This window comes from Zalophus californianus, chromosome 13 (genome assembly GCF_009762305.2).
Source record: "Zalophus californianus isolate mZalCal1 chromosome 13, mZalCal1.pri.v2, whole genome shotgun sequence".
Lineage (NCBI taxonomy): Eukaryota > Metazoa > Chordata > Mammalia > Carnivora > Otariidae > Zalophus > Zalophus californianus.
In genome coordinates this window covers 17,058,976-17,077,953 of record NC_045607.1, presented here as the reverse complement: position 1 = coordinate 17,077,953, position 18,978 = coordinate 17,058,976, and the positions used below count along the sequence as shown (strand labels likewise).

Genomic DNA, 18,978 nt, shown 5'->3' with positions numbered 1-18,978 from the left:
CCAGTTTCTTCTTTAGTTCTCCAGACAGAGAGTCATTATTATATTTTCCCTCTCTCCTATATATCTGTATATATGTATAATGTGTGTATATGACATATACATGAATATATGCATTATGTATAAACATATATAACATACATACATTTTTATATATACATACATTTCATATAGAAACATTTTTTCCAATCAGGGGCGAGTAAAGAAGACGATTCCCAGGCCGAGGACTGGAATAAATCTGGAGGCAGATTCTGGGGCCTGAGCATGCAGGGAGGAGCATTGTAAAGTTGGCTTAATATTGAATATAAGATGGTCATTGTGCTTTCTCCAATCACGACACCTCCATAAAATATTATGGCAGGAACAGTAACCTCTCCTTTCTAATATATTGTACATGGGGCATAGAAGTTGATGGCGTGATCTACGCATAGCACTGTGCTTATAGAACATTCTTTCAAGTTGTGGAATCTTTTGTTCCAGTGAAATGGGCTTCAGTGTTGCAGGCAAATAAAAGGGGACCATCTCTTTCGCTGAAGCCCAAAGTGATTCCTATTCCCCTGATTTATCATGGTACCCAGTTTGAAAAAAACAACACCCTAATGAAATGACAATTTCAGTGTTAGTATCCCTGAGCGGCCTGTAAGAAACTTGCAGAGAGATGCTGGACAAGTCACTTCTCTCTGTCCACCCAAAGGTGGCTGTTTGGGTGCATAGTTATTCCACATTCCACAAGGATCCCAGCAGATTGTCATGATTACTTTTGGGAAATGAGACTGGGTAGGGAGGAGACGTTCACTTTTTCCTTTATAATATTCCTGAATTGTTTGCATTTGTTACAACAAGCTTGTGTTCTCTTTGTTAAAATTAAGTTAAAATTCAATAAGCATGCATTAACTAGCTTCAAGAGTTACAGATATGAAACAGACAAGGTGTTTAGGAAGACTAGCAAGAGAGGCAGACCATTAACCAATCACAATATTTCCATGAAAACAAGAACCGCAATGAATATACCAAGGGCCTGGGAGAGAAGTGTTCTGGGGGATGCCAGGGGAGGCATCTTGGAAGGACCAAAGATACATTCAAGCTGGATCTTAAAAGATGGCTAGTAGTAGGAGCACCTGGGTGGCTCAGTCGGTTGAGCATCCGACTCTTGATGTTGGCTCAGGTCATGATCTCAGGGCTGCGGGATGAAGCCTGACAGGGGGCGTGGAGCCTACTTGAGATTTTCTCTCTCCCTCTGCCCCTCCTCTCCCCACCCTCCCACCCTCTTTCTCTGTCTCCCTCTCTGATAAAAAAAAAAAAAAAAAAAAAAGATGAGTAGGAAAGTGGTAGCTATGAGGCAGGAAAGGTATTTTTCAAATGTATATATTAGAGGAAATCTGACAATTAAATGGGCAAAATTTAAATTTTAAATGAGTATCTTTGTCTCAGTGGTGGGCTGGATCAATGTGTTCCCAAAGTATGGTATGAGAGATAAATTTAGGTGGTATGTAAACATATACATATATACATATATCTCTTTGGGCACATATGTAACTATATATATATATTTCCTTTAATAGTTACATACTTACTTTTTACAGGCTATCTTCTATTTATAGCAAGTAATTCTGGTGTTCCATTTGTGACAGTGATACAAAGATTCCTTCTAAAAATAAATACAGCTAATCCCATTTACTATGTGACCTTGCACAACTGACTTGATCTCTCTGAATGGCCATGTCTTCATCTGTAATATGGAGACACTAAAAACACCCATGAAAAGGAGGCTTCTTTTTTTTTCTTTAAATCACAAAGTGCAAATGGTATTATCCCCATAACTGTGAACCCCTTGCATTTCTGTGCCCCCAGGGACTGGGCACACAGACTGGGACAGAAAGATCACTGAATAATGACTGAGGGGCTTAGCTCCAGGCAAGGGGAGCTTAAGGTGAACCTTGAGTTTTAGGTGAATGGGTTTTATCTAGAAAATGCAAATAGAATTCATCTCTCCTGCAAACTCCAGTTGATAAGAGGCTGAAGGCACTGCATTTGAGGAGTGATCTAAAGCAGTGATTAAGTTCTGGATGAGCAATGTTTGATCACACCTAATTTTCCATTTATTCTTGACTTCATTCAACCAGTATTTACTGAGGGCCTACTATGCGATGGGCATGGCTCTAGGCACCTAGGATCCAGGTAGTGGACGAGACTGGAAGGTTTTTCCTCTCTTGCAGCCCAATCTTCCCCAACTTCTCGAAGGAGAGCTGGCTTGGATAATATTCCTCCATCTTATCTGAGGCCCAAAGGGGAACTGTCATTTATTTGAGGTCATCTAGCCAGGGAATGGCAGACCCAGGACTAGAATCAAGGCATTTGCCTCCCAATCCAGCACAATTTGGGATTTAGCAGACTTGCAAAACCGATTTTCGGTTTTCCAAGGTTTGCAGCTCTGTCCTTTCTCAGCCACCAGCCTTCCCATTGGCTGTCCCTCTTGGGGGTGGGATGGTTTTCTATTCTGGGGCTGGTAGCAGGGAGCCAGGGGAAAGGGGGGACCTTCCCTAGAGGCCTTTGCAGCAAGGAGAAGTGCTTCAGCAAGGCCCTGAGAATAAAGTTGAGAGAGAAAAGAAGGGAGGGAGGGACAGGTGGAGTCCGGCTATTGGCAAACAAGTAATTGGTTACTTTGGGCCATCAGCTTCTCCGGTCTCCATCCCTGGGGAGACTAGACAGAAGGTAACTGAAGAAGGTTCCCTAACAAATTAGTGTGAGACTGGGCTGGAAAATTTGAGTTGCACCTGAATTCAGAGCGAGGGTTTGATCTTCAGAGGCCCCAGGAAGGATGCAGAGAGGGAGGAAGAAGGGGAGAGAGGCTTTATCCTGCTGCAGCAGCTTCCAGCCTCAGAAACTCCTTGAGGGAGCCCTTCTCTCCCTCCTGGGCTCCTGCTGAGCTGAAGGGGCTGAGAAAAACCTCAGGGATCACAGGGTTCAATCTCATCACATTAGAAACGGAGGGAAGCCCAAAATATGGAAGGGACGGAACAACCAACACCCAGCAGAACCAAGACCAAACCTAAGACTCCTGGTTCATAGTCCTGGCCACCAGATCACACCTGCCTCCTGGGTTCCATGAGGTCTTTACTCACAAGACTTCCTTTGAATTGCCTTAAATCCCACCAACAACAAAAAAAGTGGGGAAGGGGAAGGTCCCAGGGGTTAGGGTGCAGGGCTATTTATTTTTGTTTATTTAACAAAATGTTATTTTGTTATTATTTTGTTATTATAAATAACAAAATGTTATTTAACAAAAGGTGTTTATTTAACAAACACCTAGATAGCATGTGCTGAGTGGCAGGCATTGCTCAACATGCTCTACACACTTTAGTTGTTGAAATCCTCATAACAATCTCGCCGATAAGCAACAGAAAACCCCAATGAGGCAGGTACCCCTTAAGGAGCTGTTCACCGACTATCACTCCTACAGTTGTCCATGCTCCTTCATTTGGTCAGAAAATATCCACTCAGCACCTACCACATGCAGTGTCCTGTGCTACGTGGTTCAGGGAGTAAAGGGATAAACAAGGCACGGTCCTAAGAGATGAGCCATGACATAAAGGTTTTTCAAAATGAATGGAACAGTAAACTATGAAGGGAGGGCGGACCAGGGTGCTACTTTGGTCAGGGAAGACTTCTCGGAGGAGGTGATATTTCAGTTTTGAGAGCAAAGGAGAAAATGCAAGATGAACTCAGAGAAGGTGGCAAACTTTTTAGGATTTTCTAGACTCTGAACAGGAATTAAGATTTGTTTTTAGGAGAAATGAGAAACAATTAAAGGTTTTACATAGCAAAGAGAGATGAGATCTAACTTCCTTTTCTGGGGAAAAGATCACTCTGGCTACTGAATATACCAAGGTTGGCAAACGTTTTCTATAAAGGGACAGTTAGTAAATATTTTAAGCTTTGTGGGCCAGATACTCATTGTTGCTACAACAGCTATGCTGTTGTAAAGCAAAAGCAACCAGAGACAATGCATACGCCCGTGGATGAGCGTGGCCGTGTTCCAATAAATCTTTATTTATGGATACCAATGTCTGAATTCCAGGTAATTGTCACGTATCACAAAAGGTTATTTTCCTTTGGATTCTTTTCATCTCTTTAAATAAATAAATAAATAGGCTCACAGGCTGTACAAAAGCAGGCAGCAAGCTGGGGTGGGCCCATGTGCTGAATGCCGTGTAGTATAAAGGATGGGGACAGAGATGCAGCAGGAAGACAAGAGACGGATATCACAGCCCACGTGAGCAACGATGGCGGCTAGGACAAAGATTATGGCAGTAGGAGATTATAGGTGAATCATACTAAGAGTCATTTTAGGAGTAAAACCAATAAGGTTGGCTGAAAGAGAGAATGAGGGGCAAGAGAAAGGAAATTTCAGGGCGCCTGGGTGGCTCAGATGGTCAAGCATCTGCCTTCAGCTCAGGTCATGACCCCAGGGTCCTGGGATCGAGTCCCGCATCGAGCTTCCTGCTCCTTGGGAGCCTGCTTCTCCCTCTGCCTCTCTCTCTGTCTCTCTGTCTCTCATGAATAAATAAATAAAATCTTAAAAAAAAAAAAAAATAAAGAGAGAAAGGAAATTTCAGGGATGACTCCTTCGCTTGAGTAACTGGCAGGATGGAAGTCTGATCTCCTGAGATGGGAGAAATGTGGGAAGAGGTTTGGGGAGCTAATCACGCAGTGGCGGTGTGATCCCTTACAGGAGACAGAGAAACACAGCGTCCCTGGAGCTTGCCAGATAAAATACAGGATGCCCAGTTAAATTTGAATTTCTGATGATCAGAGAGTCATCTTAAATAAAACTATATCCCAAATACTACATGGGACATAATTCTACTAAGCAAGTATGCGTTGTCTGAAATTCAAGTTTAACTGGGCATCCTGTATTTTATTTTTTGTTCCTATTTTTATTCACAAAGTATGGCAACCCTAAGAGGGGGGTATGAGCATTTTTGGGGGGAAAAATCTCTATCTAAGCCTTGGAGGAGAGAGCAGATTACTCAGAGGAGGTAATAGCGGAGTTAAGGCTAGGCGTTGGCCAGGTGAATCAGGGACAGGAAAAGCATTGTACACAGAGAGAATAGCGTTTCCACTCCCAGGTCAGGTGGGGGGAATGTTCCTGGCACCCTCAGAAATCTGCAAGTTGTCAGTGAGGCTAGACCATCAAGTGCCACGGGGAATGTCAGGAGGTGAAGCTGAAGAGGTATCCAGGGGCCACTGATGCAGGTCCTTGAGAGACATACTAAGGAATTGGTACCACTGTTAAGATATAGATTCCCAGGCCCCTCTGGCTGCCTCAGTGAGGCTAGGAGCAAGAGACTGGATTCCAAAGTGATTCCAGTGAGTAGTTAACCATAGGGAAAACTGGGCTAAATAATCTAGGAATTTTCCCTCCTACAAATCCCAAGAGCCTAGGAAGTTGCTCCTGGCTCTGAAATCTTGAAAAGAATAATCCAAGTAATCAGAGCAAAGGCAGTGTAAGTGTAAGCGTGAAGCCTCCCGTGGCGACTCCTGAGGAGGGAGCTCTGTGCATTTGGAGGGATGTGGAAGGTCCGGAATGTTCGCACAACCACTAGCCCAACTCCCAGTCATTCTGCGTCTGGCACCTGTTTCTCCTTGGGCACTGGCTCTCAGCGCAGTGCAGGTAGACCAGCCGTCTCCGTGACTTTCCTTGTCACCCACCCCCCTCTGTCCTCCACCCACAGTCCCTACTGAAATGATTCCACCAAATGCAGCTATTACTGTGACTGGAAATCTCTTCACTGCTGATTCTGCTAATGGAAATGTTCCTTCCCTTTTCGGCTGCTTGCAAAGCCACTCGTGACTTTCCCCGGTGCTTGAGAGCAAGGCTTTGTCAGCCAGCCACCACCAGAAGGAAGAACATTCTGCCCCGACTGCCTCCTCCGACACCCACCTGCCTCAGACTTCGGCTCTAAGAGCCTCTCCGTCCAAGCTGTCCTCAGACAACCCTGGAGTTCCCGGCTTTCCCCCTGCTTCTGGAGAAGGAGCAGAGATCAATGGTCAATTTCATCCTTTCTTGCCTCACTGGAGGGAGAAGGGTGGACAGGGAGAGGTGTAAGCAAAGCCTGCTGGAGTGGGAGGGGGAAGGAAAAAGGAGTTTGCATTCATTATTTATTCATATCTCTACCTCCTTCCAAAAAAGGATTCCAGGTGGCTAAGAGGCATAGAGCAAAAACCCCTCCAGATGCTGTGCTCTGGTGCTTGGCACACACCGGCTCTGTGAGGGTCAGAGGCTCAGTGTCAGTACAGACTGAGCACGATACTAGGCACTGACGAAAATCTAGTTTATGGAGTGCTCTCCAAAAATAATGATCACAGCAACCCAGAGAAGTGATTATTATCTCGTCTTCACTTTACCAATGAGCAACAGGCTCGGGGAGGTGGCCTACAGATGTCACTGTAGTGAAGAAGTAGTGCGTCCAGGACTTGATCTGGGGGGATTGGGGTCTTTAGAGCTGGCACATGTCCCCCCACCCCACCCCCACCCTCTAGCACACTGCCTCCCAGTCAGAGGAACTGGGCTGGAGCCTGGATTTTGCTCTGCATTCGCTCTGGGACCTTGGAAAATGTACTTCTCTTTGCTCGGTAAATGAGGGAGTTGGGCTGGATCTCAGAGGCTTTATTTTACCTGGTTCTAGTATTCTAGGAAAAGGATACACTGGATTTTTACAGTATTCTAATATATCTAAAGATATCTATTATTATATATGTCCCATATGTATAGATAACGTCATGTAACTTCCATTCTCAATGAGGGAACATAAAAACTGCACGACGCTGCTAAGATGCGCTAGGTGGTGGGGCACCTGGGTGGCTCAGGGGGTTAACTGTCTGCCTTCAGCTCAGGTCATGATCTCAGGGTCCTGGGATTGAGCCCCGCATTGGGCTCCCAGCTTAGCAGGGAGTCTGCTTCTCCCTCTCCCTCTGCCCCTCTCCCCAGCTCCTGTGCTTTCTCTTGCTCATGCTCTCTCAAATAAATAAATAAAATCTTAAAAAAAAAAAAAGAAGAAGAAGAAGCACTAGGTGGACAAAATTCAACTTGGGGTGGAGAGGAAGAGTGCCAAGGAAGTGCACCTGGTCAAAAGGGGACTGTGGGTCTGACAACGGATTCCCAGTCAATTTCTAGAAAGAGAAGGTAGAGCTTTCCCATGTGCCTAAAAGGACTAGATAACAGGTTTCCCCAGTATGACACTGTGCCCAGCATAAGGAGGGAATTCCCTAAGCCCTGGGGGAAGAAGAGTAGAAAAGGAAGAAGGGAGAGGAGTAAGGAAAGAGGGGAGGAGGAAGGAGGGAAAGAGGGGAGTCATGAAGGCACAGAAGTGTAGGTATTTGCTTGTCTAGTAGTCCAGCGATAATGAGTGGCATCTAAAGAAAATGAGACAAGGCCTGGTGCTCTCTTGGCAAAGTGGCACGGAGCCAAAGGGCCTGGGGAGATGCTGAGTCAGCTCCTGACAGCGAAGAAACAAGGTGCTCAGTCCCTTGGGGCTGTGAGGCTGTCACACCTGAAGTTCCAATAAAGAAATGCCTGCAACTCCTTGGTAATGAGAACAGGAAGAGAAAAAAGTAAGAGAGGTTGTTGAAGAGATGAAAACTCAGGAGCACTCCTAGTCCTGTGCAGCCTGGGAGGCGAGAGAGCACAGGGTTTAGAACCAGGCAGACCCGGGTTTGGACCCAGCCCAGCCACGTAACAGCTGTCTGTCTTGGGCATATTCCTTAATTTCTCTGAGCCTCACAGCTCACCTAAAACATGGGGTGAATCCGGTCTTTCAGCACCGTGGAGAGGACAAAACGAGATAGCAGCCGTACCAGTGTGACACCTGGGGGCACAGTAAATGTCCAACAGACGTTCTCAGAGCCTCCGCCATGCCAGAATGATACCGTCTGGAACACCAGGTCCCCCCCCTCCGCCCTGGTGGCCCAGCTGCCCTTCCCCAAAGTGGGAGGAAGACAACAGGACCAGGAGTCAGTAGACTGAGATCTGGTTTTTGCTTCATCACTGCCTTGCTACGTGACCTCGATTTCCCCATCTTTACATGGAAGGGTTCTGTTTTGAGAATGCCCTAGATTATTACATTGGGTGATCCCCAAACCATGGTGTATCGTCTTCCCCACAACATTCAATGCCTCTCTGTTTGCCGCCATGCAAAGGTTCCAATCCCTTATCTGGCTTTCATGATTCTCAAGAGGAGGTCTTCCCTAAACCCAGCACACTTTCCTCCAATCAAACTGACCACATTCCTCATCCTATCGACACCCCCAGAATAACAGGGAGCTAGGAGAAGGTAGAAGGAATGACTATGGGAGCTCAGAAGAGGGAAAACTCTATGGAAGAGGTGGTGTTCCAGTTCAGATGTTAAGATGGATGAGTGGAATTCCAGCACCTCTCCAGGTTTGCCCAGTAGGGACTCTCGCTGTGGGCCAAGCCACCATCATCCCTGAACAGACCTGCCTGCTTCCATCTTTGCTCCTGTCCAGAGAAGCCAAAGTAAGTCTTTCCAAGCATAAGTTAGATGTTGATACTCTTTTGCTTAAAATCCTGCCTGGCTCTCCACTCACGGTGAAAGCAAAAACCCCAGGCAGTCCGTATGGCCCTGGGTGCCTCCCCACGTCCTCCCCTGTCCTGTGCTGCCTCCCCCTGCTCGCTCCACTCTGGAGGCACTGGCCTTGGGCATTCCAGATGTGCTCCAGGGTAGTTCTCTGCCTGGAATGCTCTTCTCCAAGATACCTGCTTGGCTAACTCTTTCATTACCTTCAAGTCTTGGTTCTAACCCCTCACTCTCAACAATCCCCTCTCGCTCTGCTCTACTTAATATGAAAACCCATCTCATTTCCAAAATTTCCCTTGTATTTAATTTTCTTTTATTCATACAATTTATCACATCCTCACATACTACATAATTTTCTTATTTATCATGTGCATTGTTATTATCCTCTGCTTACCACCCACCCATCCACACACTCACTCACTTCTACGAATGAGCTATCTGAATACAAGAATCTCTCTATCTTTTGTTCTCTGTTATATCCTAAGCACCTGGGACAGTGCTTAGCACACTGTAGGTGCTCACTTAAGGGCCTAGTCATGGTTAGAGTCTTCCTTTATATTGATAGTGGGTGCCAAGGCTCAAGTGTGCAACTCCAGTGGGAGGTCAGGAAAGGCTGCAAAGATAAGGTGACATTTAAATTCAGTCTTGAGGGATGCCTGGGTCGCTCAGGAGGTTAAGCGGCTGCCTTGTGCTCAGGCCATGATCCTGGGGTCCTCCCTGCTCAGCAGGAAGTCTGCTTCTCCCTCTCTCTCTGCCCCTCCTCACTGCTCATTCTCTCTCTCTTAAATAAATTCCTTAAAAAAGAAAAAAACAAATTCAGTCTTGAAAGGTAAGAAGGAATCTTCCCAGGGGAGTGGTGGAACAAAGCTACCAAACCAAAACGGAGGGTTCTTACGACAGGGCACTCTGGGCAGAGTCTGATCTTGGACTTGGACCACAATAAGAAGCTTGAACTCCATACTAAGAACTGTGAGGAACCAGTGAAGTGCTTTAGGAGAGAACAGCCATGATCAGATCTGGGCTTTTAATGATATCACTCTGCCTGCAAGTACGGATGGTAGAGTAGACAGGATAAGAGTGGAGGTGAACAGGCCATTGAGTTGACTGCTAAAATTGTAGTTGAGAGAAACATTAAGGTCTGAGCCTGCCAGGGGCTTTGACAATGGGGCTGGAGTCATGGTTCTCCTTCAGGTGAAAACCCAGACAGGGCATAGCCTGCAGCAGCCTCGTCAATGTTGGACTCACCGACGGGGCTGCTTGCGCGTTCTAGCCCGCCAGCAGGGAAGCTACAGAGGTCTCAGTCCCGAGTCTCACGTTGTGTAGTCACCAAGCATCCCCCTTCCAATCCAAAGGGAAGTCTTTATGGGGGCTGCCGTCCAGGAGAGCTACAGACAGCACCAGAGAGCCAGAGAAACTTAAGCGCTAGCAATGGAGAGGAGAGGAGGCCAGGCCAAGCCCGGCTGCCTGCCTCCTTCTAGGGCAGAAAGGCTGCAAGCTCTGCTGGGAGGGAGAGAGACCAGCTCTCACACACACACACACACACACTCTCTCCCTCTCTCTCTCTCTCTCTCTCTCTCTCGCTCTCGCTCTCGCTCTCGCTCTCGCTCTCTCTCTCACTATAGTTAATCTTCTGTTGCCACTAGCTGGTCAGTGAGAGAACTTGGGAAAGCATGAGCTCTGCAAAGAAAGCATCCCCGGAATGCTGCTCCACGTCAAGGTTAAATCCGAATTTCGTTCCTTTCCTGGAAAAGAGCAGGCTTCTTCTGCTCACCCCCAAAGGCAGCTGGAGTAAAAAGCGATGAGGCTTCCTCCCCCAGAACAAAAACCTATCAGCTCCGGTTCTCAGGAGAGATGGGAGCCAACCAGCTGGGTACTTGGGCAGGAGAACAAATTCCGTTTCCCTGGGATTTTTTTTTCCATAGATTTTAGGTTTTTTGGGGAGGGGGTTTGGTTTGTTTTTGTTGCAGGGAGAGGAGAGAGTGGTGCACTTGATGATGATCAGCCCAGTTTCAGACACTGGGATGTATTTAAACCCAGAGCCAAGTATTCGAGGTCCAGGGTAATGGAAAGAAGCACAGAGTGGGATCCAGGACCACTGGGTTCAAGTCTGAACTGCTGGTTCTCAAGTAAGTTTCTTCCCCAGTCTGGGCCCCCATGTTCCCATAAAAAATACTGTGTGCTCTGAGATGTTGTGAGGTGGTGAGCCCATCAGCCACTGATTGTCATGGTCAAAGTTTCATGACTTCACCCAAAGAAGTCACTGTCACTTCCCCATCCTTCTCTCCCTGAAGCCCCCATGTTTACACCGTCCTAGGGCAGCCAAGGCCAAATTTACAGCAAAGCAAGGAAGTGAGAAGCAGGAGATTTTGCTTGCCAGAGGCCATTTCAAACCTGCTGAACCTGCTGTAAATTAAAATTATAGAACGCTCTTGCAGCCTGAGGGCCCAATTCAGGAAAACATCAAGCTCTGGGTCACACCCAAGCCTGCAGAGCTGTGCTATCTCAGCTGGTGTCACTGACCCCCAGAAACAGCCAATCTGGCTGGCCTTGACCGAACTTGAGCCTCCGTAACATGGCCGAAAGGAATCCACCTCTCTCCCTGCCCCACTGCCCCCTCAGTAACTCAGTACTTCCTGAGGGCAAACAATACATCTCTGTCTGCCCTGATTCTTAAATATATATCATCAGGTTTGAGCTGGCGAAAGGCTGGGGTTGGGTAAGGGAAGGGAGTGGAAAGAGGAAGACTCAGATCAGAGACCGATGAACACCCCCCTGACTAGGACCCTTATTTACAATATCCCCAAAACCTGGACCATCACAGCACGATGGGACCTCGAAGTCTAAGTGCCACTCAACTACTTTATTTAGTGATAAGGGACCTGGTGCCCAACTGAGAAAATAACATATATATCTTTAAACCTAGCTTTGTTTGAAGATACCAAATTCTCTCTCTTATCCACCCTACAATCTCTCTTTCTCTCTCTCTGGCCCATACAGAAAAGAACACTGGGATTGGTTTTAACGAATATTCTCTGGTCAGAAATCCCTAGAGAAGACCCACATTACTACTATCTGTATCTGGTTGTTGTTTTTTTTCTCCCTGTTCATCACTGGCATCAACCTTCAGAATCAAGCCAGAAACCAAAAAGGGCAAATAGCCTCACTGTCTCCCAGGGCTTGGGCTCTTTCTCCAAATGCCTGCCAGATAGCTGTGTAGTCTCTGTTGGAAGCCTTCCTCCAACACAAATCCTATAATCATTAGGGGTCAGGATGCTGAGTCCTGGACGGCTCCCTGGGAACCAAACCCCTGTGGGGGCTGAACTCATCCCCCTAGCATTTGCACCTTTTGAACCAGACAGAAAAAAGCAATTCCCCTATTCCCCGTTGACATTCCTAGGCAGCTGCTCCCGCCCTTTCTGAATTGTCCTTCCTAGACTAAACTCCCTGCCTATCGCAACCCTTCTGATTTGGTGCCTAAATCCTCATTCCTTCTGGAGGCTTTTCTCTTTTGGTCTCCATTTTTGTTTGTATTTTAAGGTATCTTTGCAGACCAGATCTACAGATCTACTCATCCAAATGCACGGAGACATACTACTGGATGGGCTATCCTTCTCCGTGTGCCCTCCCCGAAATACACAGCACACGCCTTAACCGTGGGATATATATGCCAAGGTAATTTAGAAAGAAAAGAGAGGGTGCCCGGATGGCTCAGTTGTTAGGCATCTGCCTTTGGCTCAGGTCATGATCCCAGGGTCCTGGGATCGAGCCCCACATCGGGCTCAGTGCTTCGTGGGGAGCCTGCTTCTCCCTCTCCCACTCCCCCCTGCTTATGTTCCCTCTCTCACTGTGTCTCTCTCTGTTAAATAAATAAAATCTTTTTTTAAAAAAAAAAGAAAGAAATGTTGACAATGAGTGCTTACTCCATTTTTATCTCTTTTTTCCCCCTTTTGCTAAATCAAGGCTGGTGGTAAACAGTCCAGCCCGGTCAAGGTCATGCGCAGGAAGAAGGATGCCATTTCCCTACCTGTGGGCATGAAAGCTAAATCCACAAGCAGACTCCAGGGCTGCCTGGGGGCAAATGAGGACTGAGTGATGTGCAGGTTCACCTCTGAAGCCCTGTACCAGCAGTTGCTCCTGCACAAATTCTTTCTTTTCAATCAGGCCTTCCCAATACCCTGTGTTACCAGCAAAAGGAAGGAGACAGAAGCAAGAGGAGCTAGTCAGAGTAACAGAGTGCATCAGGTCACTTCAAGTTCATAGAATCTCTACACCGAAGGATTATTTTAGGGCTTCTCTACCCACTCACATTACAGCACAAAGAACTGAAGCTCTGGGGATAAATGACTTGTTCAAGGTCACAGTGGGCCACAGCTGAGATTTCCAGATCCTAACCAACACGAAATTCCCAAACTGCACTGGAGCCTCTAACCTCTCCGCCACCCTATCCTCCTAAGGCATCATTCAAATTTTTTTTTTCCTTTTTGGAAGTTTCCCCAGCCTTCTCTGAATCTACAGAGATGTGCCCCCTCCCTGATGTGACAGAATGTGTAATCTCCATCACTCATTGGCACCATGACATAGAATGCCCCCTGACATCCCATGAGTCATGGAACTTTGAGCTGTCAGGGTCATCGAAGGTCATGCCTTACTTTCAGACTCTCATATTTTAGCACCCGAGTGTAGCTGAAGTTCCTTTGAGAAATGTTCTCGTCATGTTGATGATTGGTGTATTTCTCTCCAGGACCCCGCACCCATGCCCTACCTAAATGTAACCATATGTATACCAATGCATAGTTATTTGCCAATACGCAACTACCAAGAACAGATATCTGGTAGAACGAGATTCCAGCACCAGGTCTGCCATTTCCCCACCGTGTGACCTTGAACTAGGCATCTGACTTCTCCAAAAATGATTCCTTAATCTGTACAATGGGAAGAACAGAAATGCCCACTTCATATATTTTATGTGAATTAATAATAAAAGGCAAGAGTAAACCTCTTAGCACCTCATTAAAGATTCAGTAACTATTTGGTATCCCTTGATCACTTTAAAGGAAATTCACTTTGTCAGTGCCATTGACTTATAATCTAAAAAGAGACCCAGACACCGAAACTTGGGGAAAATTTCAGCTCTGGTGTAACTTCCAACTACATAAAGCAGGCTGGAACATGATGGGAGAGGAGAAATATGAGCAGGCATTATCAATAATAGAGCCAATAACTCAAACAAGAGAGGCAGAATAGAGGGAGATAGGGCCAGGTATGCAGGTGTCTTTGGTGAATGCGGATGGTAGGCAACGTATGCAGAACAACCTTGAGGTCCCCCAACTAGACTGACAGTAAAACGGAATTCTATCTTTTATGTGTCTGTTCACCACCACCCCCACCCCACCCCCCCTTTACTGCCAGGGACATTTTCAAACCACCAACTCTGGGTCCACAACCCAAAGCATGGCCCGAGGGCTTTGGCAGACACTATCACCCCCTAGTGGTGTCTCCACACACCACATTATTGGCAGGATTTGGCATTTACGGACTGCATAGGCAACCGCGGCGCGTGCCATCTCCAAACCCCTTGAACTGTCCAGGAAGTAGTGAAAGACTCGCTCAACACACCGGAGACAAACACTAGGCAAGGCTGTTTCAAAGGTCTGGGGATGAAATGATGGGATGCAGCTACCCTGGGACCTTGGGAAAGATAAGGCCAAAAATGACTCATAGTACCCCCCCACCCCACCCCACCCCACACACGGGCCCTCCTTTGCAGCCAGCCTGGCCCTCCCAGAGCTCATTGTGCACTCCATGTTTACGTGCAAACAGTGGAAGACCAACACAAATAAAAAACCCACGTCTCCCTACACAGCTCCTGCTATACTCGGCCATCTGGTGACTACCTCGCTAGCCAAATCCCTGGAGGGAGCGCCTTGAGCTGCCAGTCCAGGGCGCTGGGGGGAGAAGAAGGAGGCGGGACACAATTCCCTACACGCTTCCAAAGGGCTCAGAGCTGCCAAGGGGGACAGCAACCCCCCACTCCTCAGCAGGCAGTCCCCAGCCGCCAGGCTCAGCTGCTGTGCGTCAGAGAAGGCGGAAGGCTCCAAGTGGAGGGCGCCAGGGGACTCTCCAGCCGAAGCTGGAGCCCCGGGGGATTCAAGACTTCCAGCTCCTCACTCAGCTCTCCACTCAGCTTGCCCCAGCTCCCAGGCACCCACTCCCTCTTGAAAGCCAAAGTTTAAAAAGGCAGAGATTGTCAGCTTCAGGCGACTCCTATAGCCAACTGGACCCGGCCCTCCACATCCTCGGGGAATTGGAATGCTCTGGGGGTCCTAGCTCCCAAGTCCTGCCATACCCAAGAATGTCCCCCTTTATGCCCTTATTTGAACAGCCGTTTAGGAAGATTCCCACTCCTGACCTCTCAGGACACCCCGGAGTAGAGAGATCACGCGGGTGGAAGAGGAAGGGTGGAACTGGAAGTGGTTTCAAAGGGAACCCTTCGTGGCTCCGGAAGGACCCTTCCCTGAAAGGAGGCGGTAGGAGTTAGACCCGAGCCTAAGGTTAGCCTTTCGCCCTAAGGAACCCCATCTCCACCCTCATCCCCTTCCTGGGAAATGGGGAGGTCCACAGGTGCACGTGGGAAGAGCTAGTGGTGTGTGTGTGCATGTGTGTGTCGCACGCCAGACGCGCCGCCGCGGGAAGTCCCCAGGGAACCTGCGAGGCGCTCTCCCGCCGGGCCTCCCGGAAAGCTCAGCTAGCTCAGGTTACAGCCAGCTGGGGAGAGCCCCGGGGCCAGAAGCTGCGACCACAAAGCGGGCCTGGCACTCCCTCAAATCGCCGGAGGCGGCCAGCGTGAAAGGCAAGGGGGACGAGGGTCACAAAAATACATTAAAAAATATTATGGCTCCCCGGAGAAAGGCTTCTAGTCTATTGATTAGTCTTTGGGGCTTCTCAGGCAAGCAAAGAGTTAACCTCGGAGGTTCAAGCCGGGATCCCGAAGGCGCCTCACCCGCGAGATGCCGGAGCCGAGCGGGATCCCGAAAAGGCACGGATCCCGGGAAGAAGAGCTCGGGAGTCTCCGGGCGAGCCCCGGCGCCTTCCAGGCGCTGTTGTTGGCCAGACTCCGACAACCAATCGCGCCCTGCGCCCCCAGAAGGGGAGGGGAGCGAGCGATCCGCGAGCGCGGGAGAGCTAAGGGGGAGCATTTTTGTAAACGCTCTCCGAGATAATTAAGCTATCAATTACCGGGGTGGGAAATCAGCCGCGCTTCCCACAGCTCCTCGCAAGGGCCGACTCCTCCGGGATTGGTGCTGGGAACCAGCAGGTAGCAAGCTGCTGGCGAACTTTCCGATTAACTTTTCCATTTGAGCCCCCACCCCACCCCCACCCTTTCCCTCTTCGCTTCCGTGTTGTCGCCTTTAAGTTATTATTATTAGCCCAGTGAGTGAGCTGCGAGGACAAACCCGCTCTCCCCTGGGAGGGGGCAGAAATGCAACTGCGACAAGGAGGGTGGGGGAGAGAAGTAGAGAATCTGGAAGTGGAGACCTCGGGCTCAGAAGCCCACTCCTCAAAAATCACTCAATCCTCCCCAGCCCCATTTCACAGATGGCCAAAACTGAGGCCCAGAGAGGGGAAGCGACTTGGCCAAGGTCACGCAACCCACACGGAGACCGAGTTTATGCGGGTTGGGTGATGCCACACGGAGCTTCTCCACTCCGAATCTTCAGGAAATCTATGGGGAAGAGCGGACCCTCCAAGTCCGAGGCGAGAGTGAGGGGGCGGTAACCGCGGGCGGCCAGTGACAGTGCCCCGAGCAGCCGCGGGCGGCTGGACCACCCGGGGCCCCAGCTCGAGCACACTCAGCCATCTGGGTTTTCCGGCGTCGGGGACGGATCACTGCAGAGCTCAACGCCTGGTCTGAGAGATGGGGGGCCGGGTCCCCACTGCGGGAGTGTTGGCACGCCCCCGAGCTCCCGCCAAGCGCTCTTGGGGACCTCCTGCCCATACTGCTTTCCAACCACCTGTACGCCTTCCGGGCCCCTCGACTGCCCTCTCCCAACCCCGCTCGGGGCAGCCCGGGGCGGGGATCCCCAGGGCGCCCCCACCCGTAGGGTTTCACTTAGGGGCTCCCGGCTCCAAGAGATCCCGCGTGTGCCGGCGCCCAGCCTTACCCAGGGTGAAGAAGGGCAGCTCGGTGTTGTCCAGGTCGTCTTGCACCGCGATGCGCCCCGGCAGCTCGTTACGCACAAAGAGCAGGAGGCGCGACTCGGCGGCGGTGCCCGCGGAGCCGGCGGAGCCCGGGGACGCGGCGGCGGCTCCGGCCCCGGTCCCAGCCCCGGCCCCGGCCCCGGCCCCGGCGCGGGCGCCGCTCCAGCCGATGTCGCTCTCCCGCAGGGCGGGCAGCGTGGACACCGTGACGGTCTTGAGCCGGCATGGGCTGTCGGGCTCCCGCGAGGCGGCGGCGGTGGCGCCGGCCAGCAGTGGCCAGGGCGGCAGCAGCAACAGGAACAGCAGCAGCAGCGGCGGCGGCGCCGGGTGGAAGCCGAGCCTCCGCCGCCCCCGGAGCCCCGAGCTGGGGCCGGGGCTGCGCCGGGCGCCGGCGGCGGCCATGGCGGGAGGGGCTGCGGTGCTGCGAGCGGCGGCGGCGGCGGTGAAGGAGGAGGAAGAAGAGGAAGCGGCGGCGGCGGCGGCGGCGGACGCCGGAGCTAACCAGGACGCCGGAGCTAAGGAGCCGTGGGAGCCGCTCGCCAGCAGCCCCCAGCTCCCGGCTCCGCCTCCCGATCGGCCCTGGACCGCCCCCCCGCGCCGCCTCCCGGGGCCCCGCCGCCTGCCCCCCTCCCTGGCTCCCCCCCGCAGACCCCGGGCGTTCCGGAGGCTCCGCCCGGCCTCGTGCAAATCCCAGTCGGCCCCTCTCCTTTCCCAGGATCCCCCAATACCACCCTCACCACACTACCCTCTCCAAATTCTCAAGACTTAAGGACCCCTCGCGCCTCCTCTAATTCCTCCAGGCTCAACCCTACTCGCCCAGCTTCACCCCACCCCTGGCTCAACCCTCCTCGGGCTGCACCTGGGGGCGCGCCTTCGCGCTGCCGGGCTCCAAGCCCCGCCCTCCTGGGGGTTGGGGGCGCCTCTTGATGGCCAAGACTTAACTTTGTCTCCCTCCCCACAAGCTCAATAGCAAGTCCTGTACCCTTTTCTCGTCCCTGAAATAAGTCCTTAGGATCTCAGAGCCCCCTCCTCACCCACTTGCCCACAACTCACGTATTCAATCCCCCAACACCAGGATCCCACCTCTCTCCCCCCACCCAGGCCTCCGCGGTTGCATTAAATGCTTACAGACTGAGTGGTGTCACACTCCACGCTCTAGCCCCCAAATTGACTCTGGCCAGGAAGCTCTGGCCCCCTAGCTGCCGCCCTGCAAGCCCGCCCACTCTCCCGCTTGTATTTTGGATCCCAACTCCGAGCTTGGAGCAGCTCTACTTGGCTGCCTCTGTTCTCTGTGTGAAATTCCTGAAAAGGGTGCGAGGTAGAGACCTACTACTCTGTCTGCTTCTGGCTCCCACGGGCTCCTACACCCTCTGCCCCATTCAGAGGACGGGGTCTGTTCACCAATTCTTTACCCCAGTCCTTCTAGATTCAAGTTGATCTGTGAACCTAGGCCCTCAGACAACAATGGCAGCCTTTGGCCTTGGGCTGATTCTGTCTGACCCACATACCTGGATCCTCCAGGGAGCCATCCCCTCTGCGGGGATCCGGTACTCAAGCAGCCCCCTTCCCCACCCCCCCTCACCTTTCTTGTCTCTCCTCGCTGTTTTTTCTTTCATCTCTCCACTCATTTCATTCCTCCTCATCTTGACTTTAATCTTACAAATGCTTCCTCCCTATAATTTGTGAGACATTCCCCGTTCTCTATATTCCTTGCCCATCTGCACTTTTTGTGGGGTCTCTGAGCACTAACTTCTCTCAGTTCTTCCCTCTTCTGCCTCTTTTCTCCTTTCTGTCTTTAACCCTTCACAAAAATTGCCTTTTTCCCTCTCCCATCACATTTGGATAAAGGCAGAAGACTGAAAAGAAGGAAAAATCAAACCCTATGTTGTGATCTTGGACTTAATACTGCTTATGAAGCATTCTCTGAGTGCTAGGCAAGTATCTATGTTAGCTTTTATACATGACCGTAATCTAGTGAGATGGATATTACGATTCCCATTTTTCAGGAGAAGAAACTGAGATCAGGAGGTCCAGAAGGTGAAGGGACGTCCCAAGGTCATATAGCTATAGCAAAAGAGCTGAGATCTGAACCCCAGGTTGCAAAGCCTTGGCTGTTTCTATTAAGTCATCCTGTCCTCAGTGACCTTGGAAAAACCCACCTATGGAAGATGTGAAAGGCACATAG

The 18,978-nt window shown here is 50.3% G+C and overlaps 1 protein-coding gene across 4 annotated transcripts in view; it reads right to left on the bottom strand.

Moving 5' to 3' along the window:
• ASTN2 (astrotactin 2) overlaps positions 1-17,239 on the bottom strand; it is an 894,395-nt gene extending 877,156 nt beyond the window's left edge. For 3 of the 4 annotated variants that reach the window (XM_027616418.2, XM_027616419.2, XM_027616420.2), the window contains exon 1: positions 16,757-17,239. In XM_027616418.2, coding sequence (XP_027472219.2) covers positions 16,757-17,195 — 439 coding nt within the window. In that variant the 5' untranslated portion in view covers positions 17,196-17,239. The remainder of the gene's footprint in view (positions 1-16,756) is intronic. The other variant, XM_027616421.1, reaches the window with a different exon arrangement.
• Between the last annotated feature and the right edge of the window lie 1,739 nt (positions 17,240-18,978).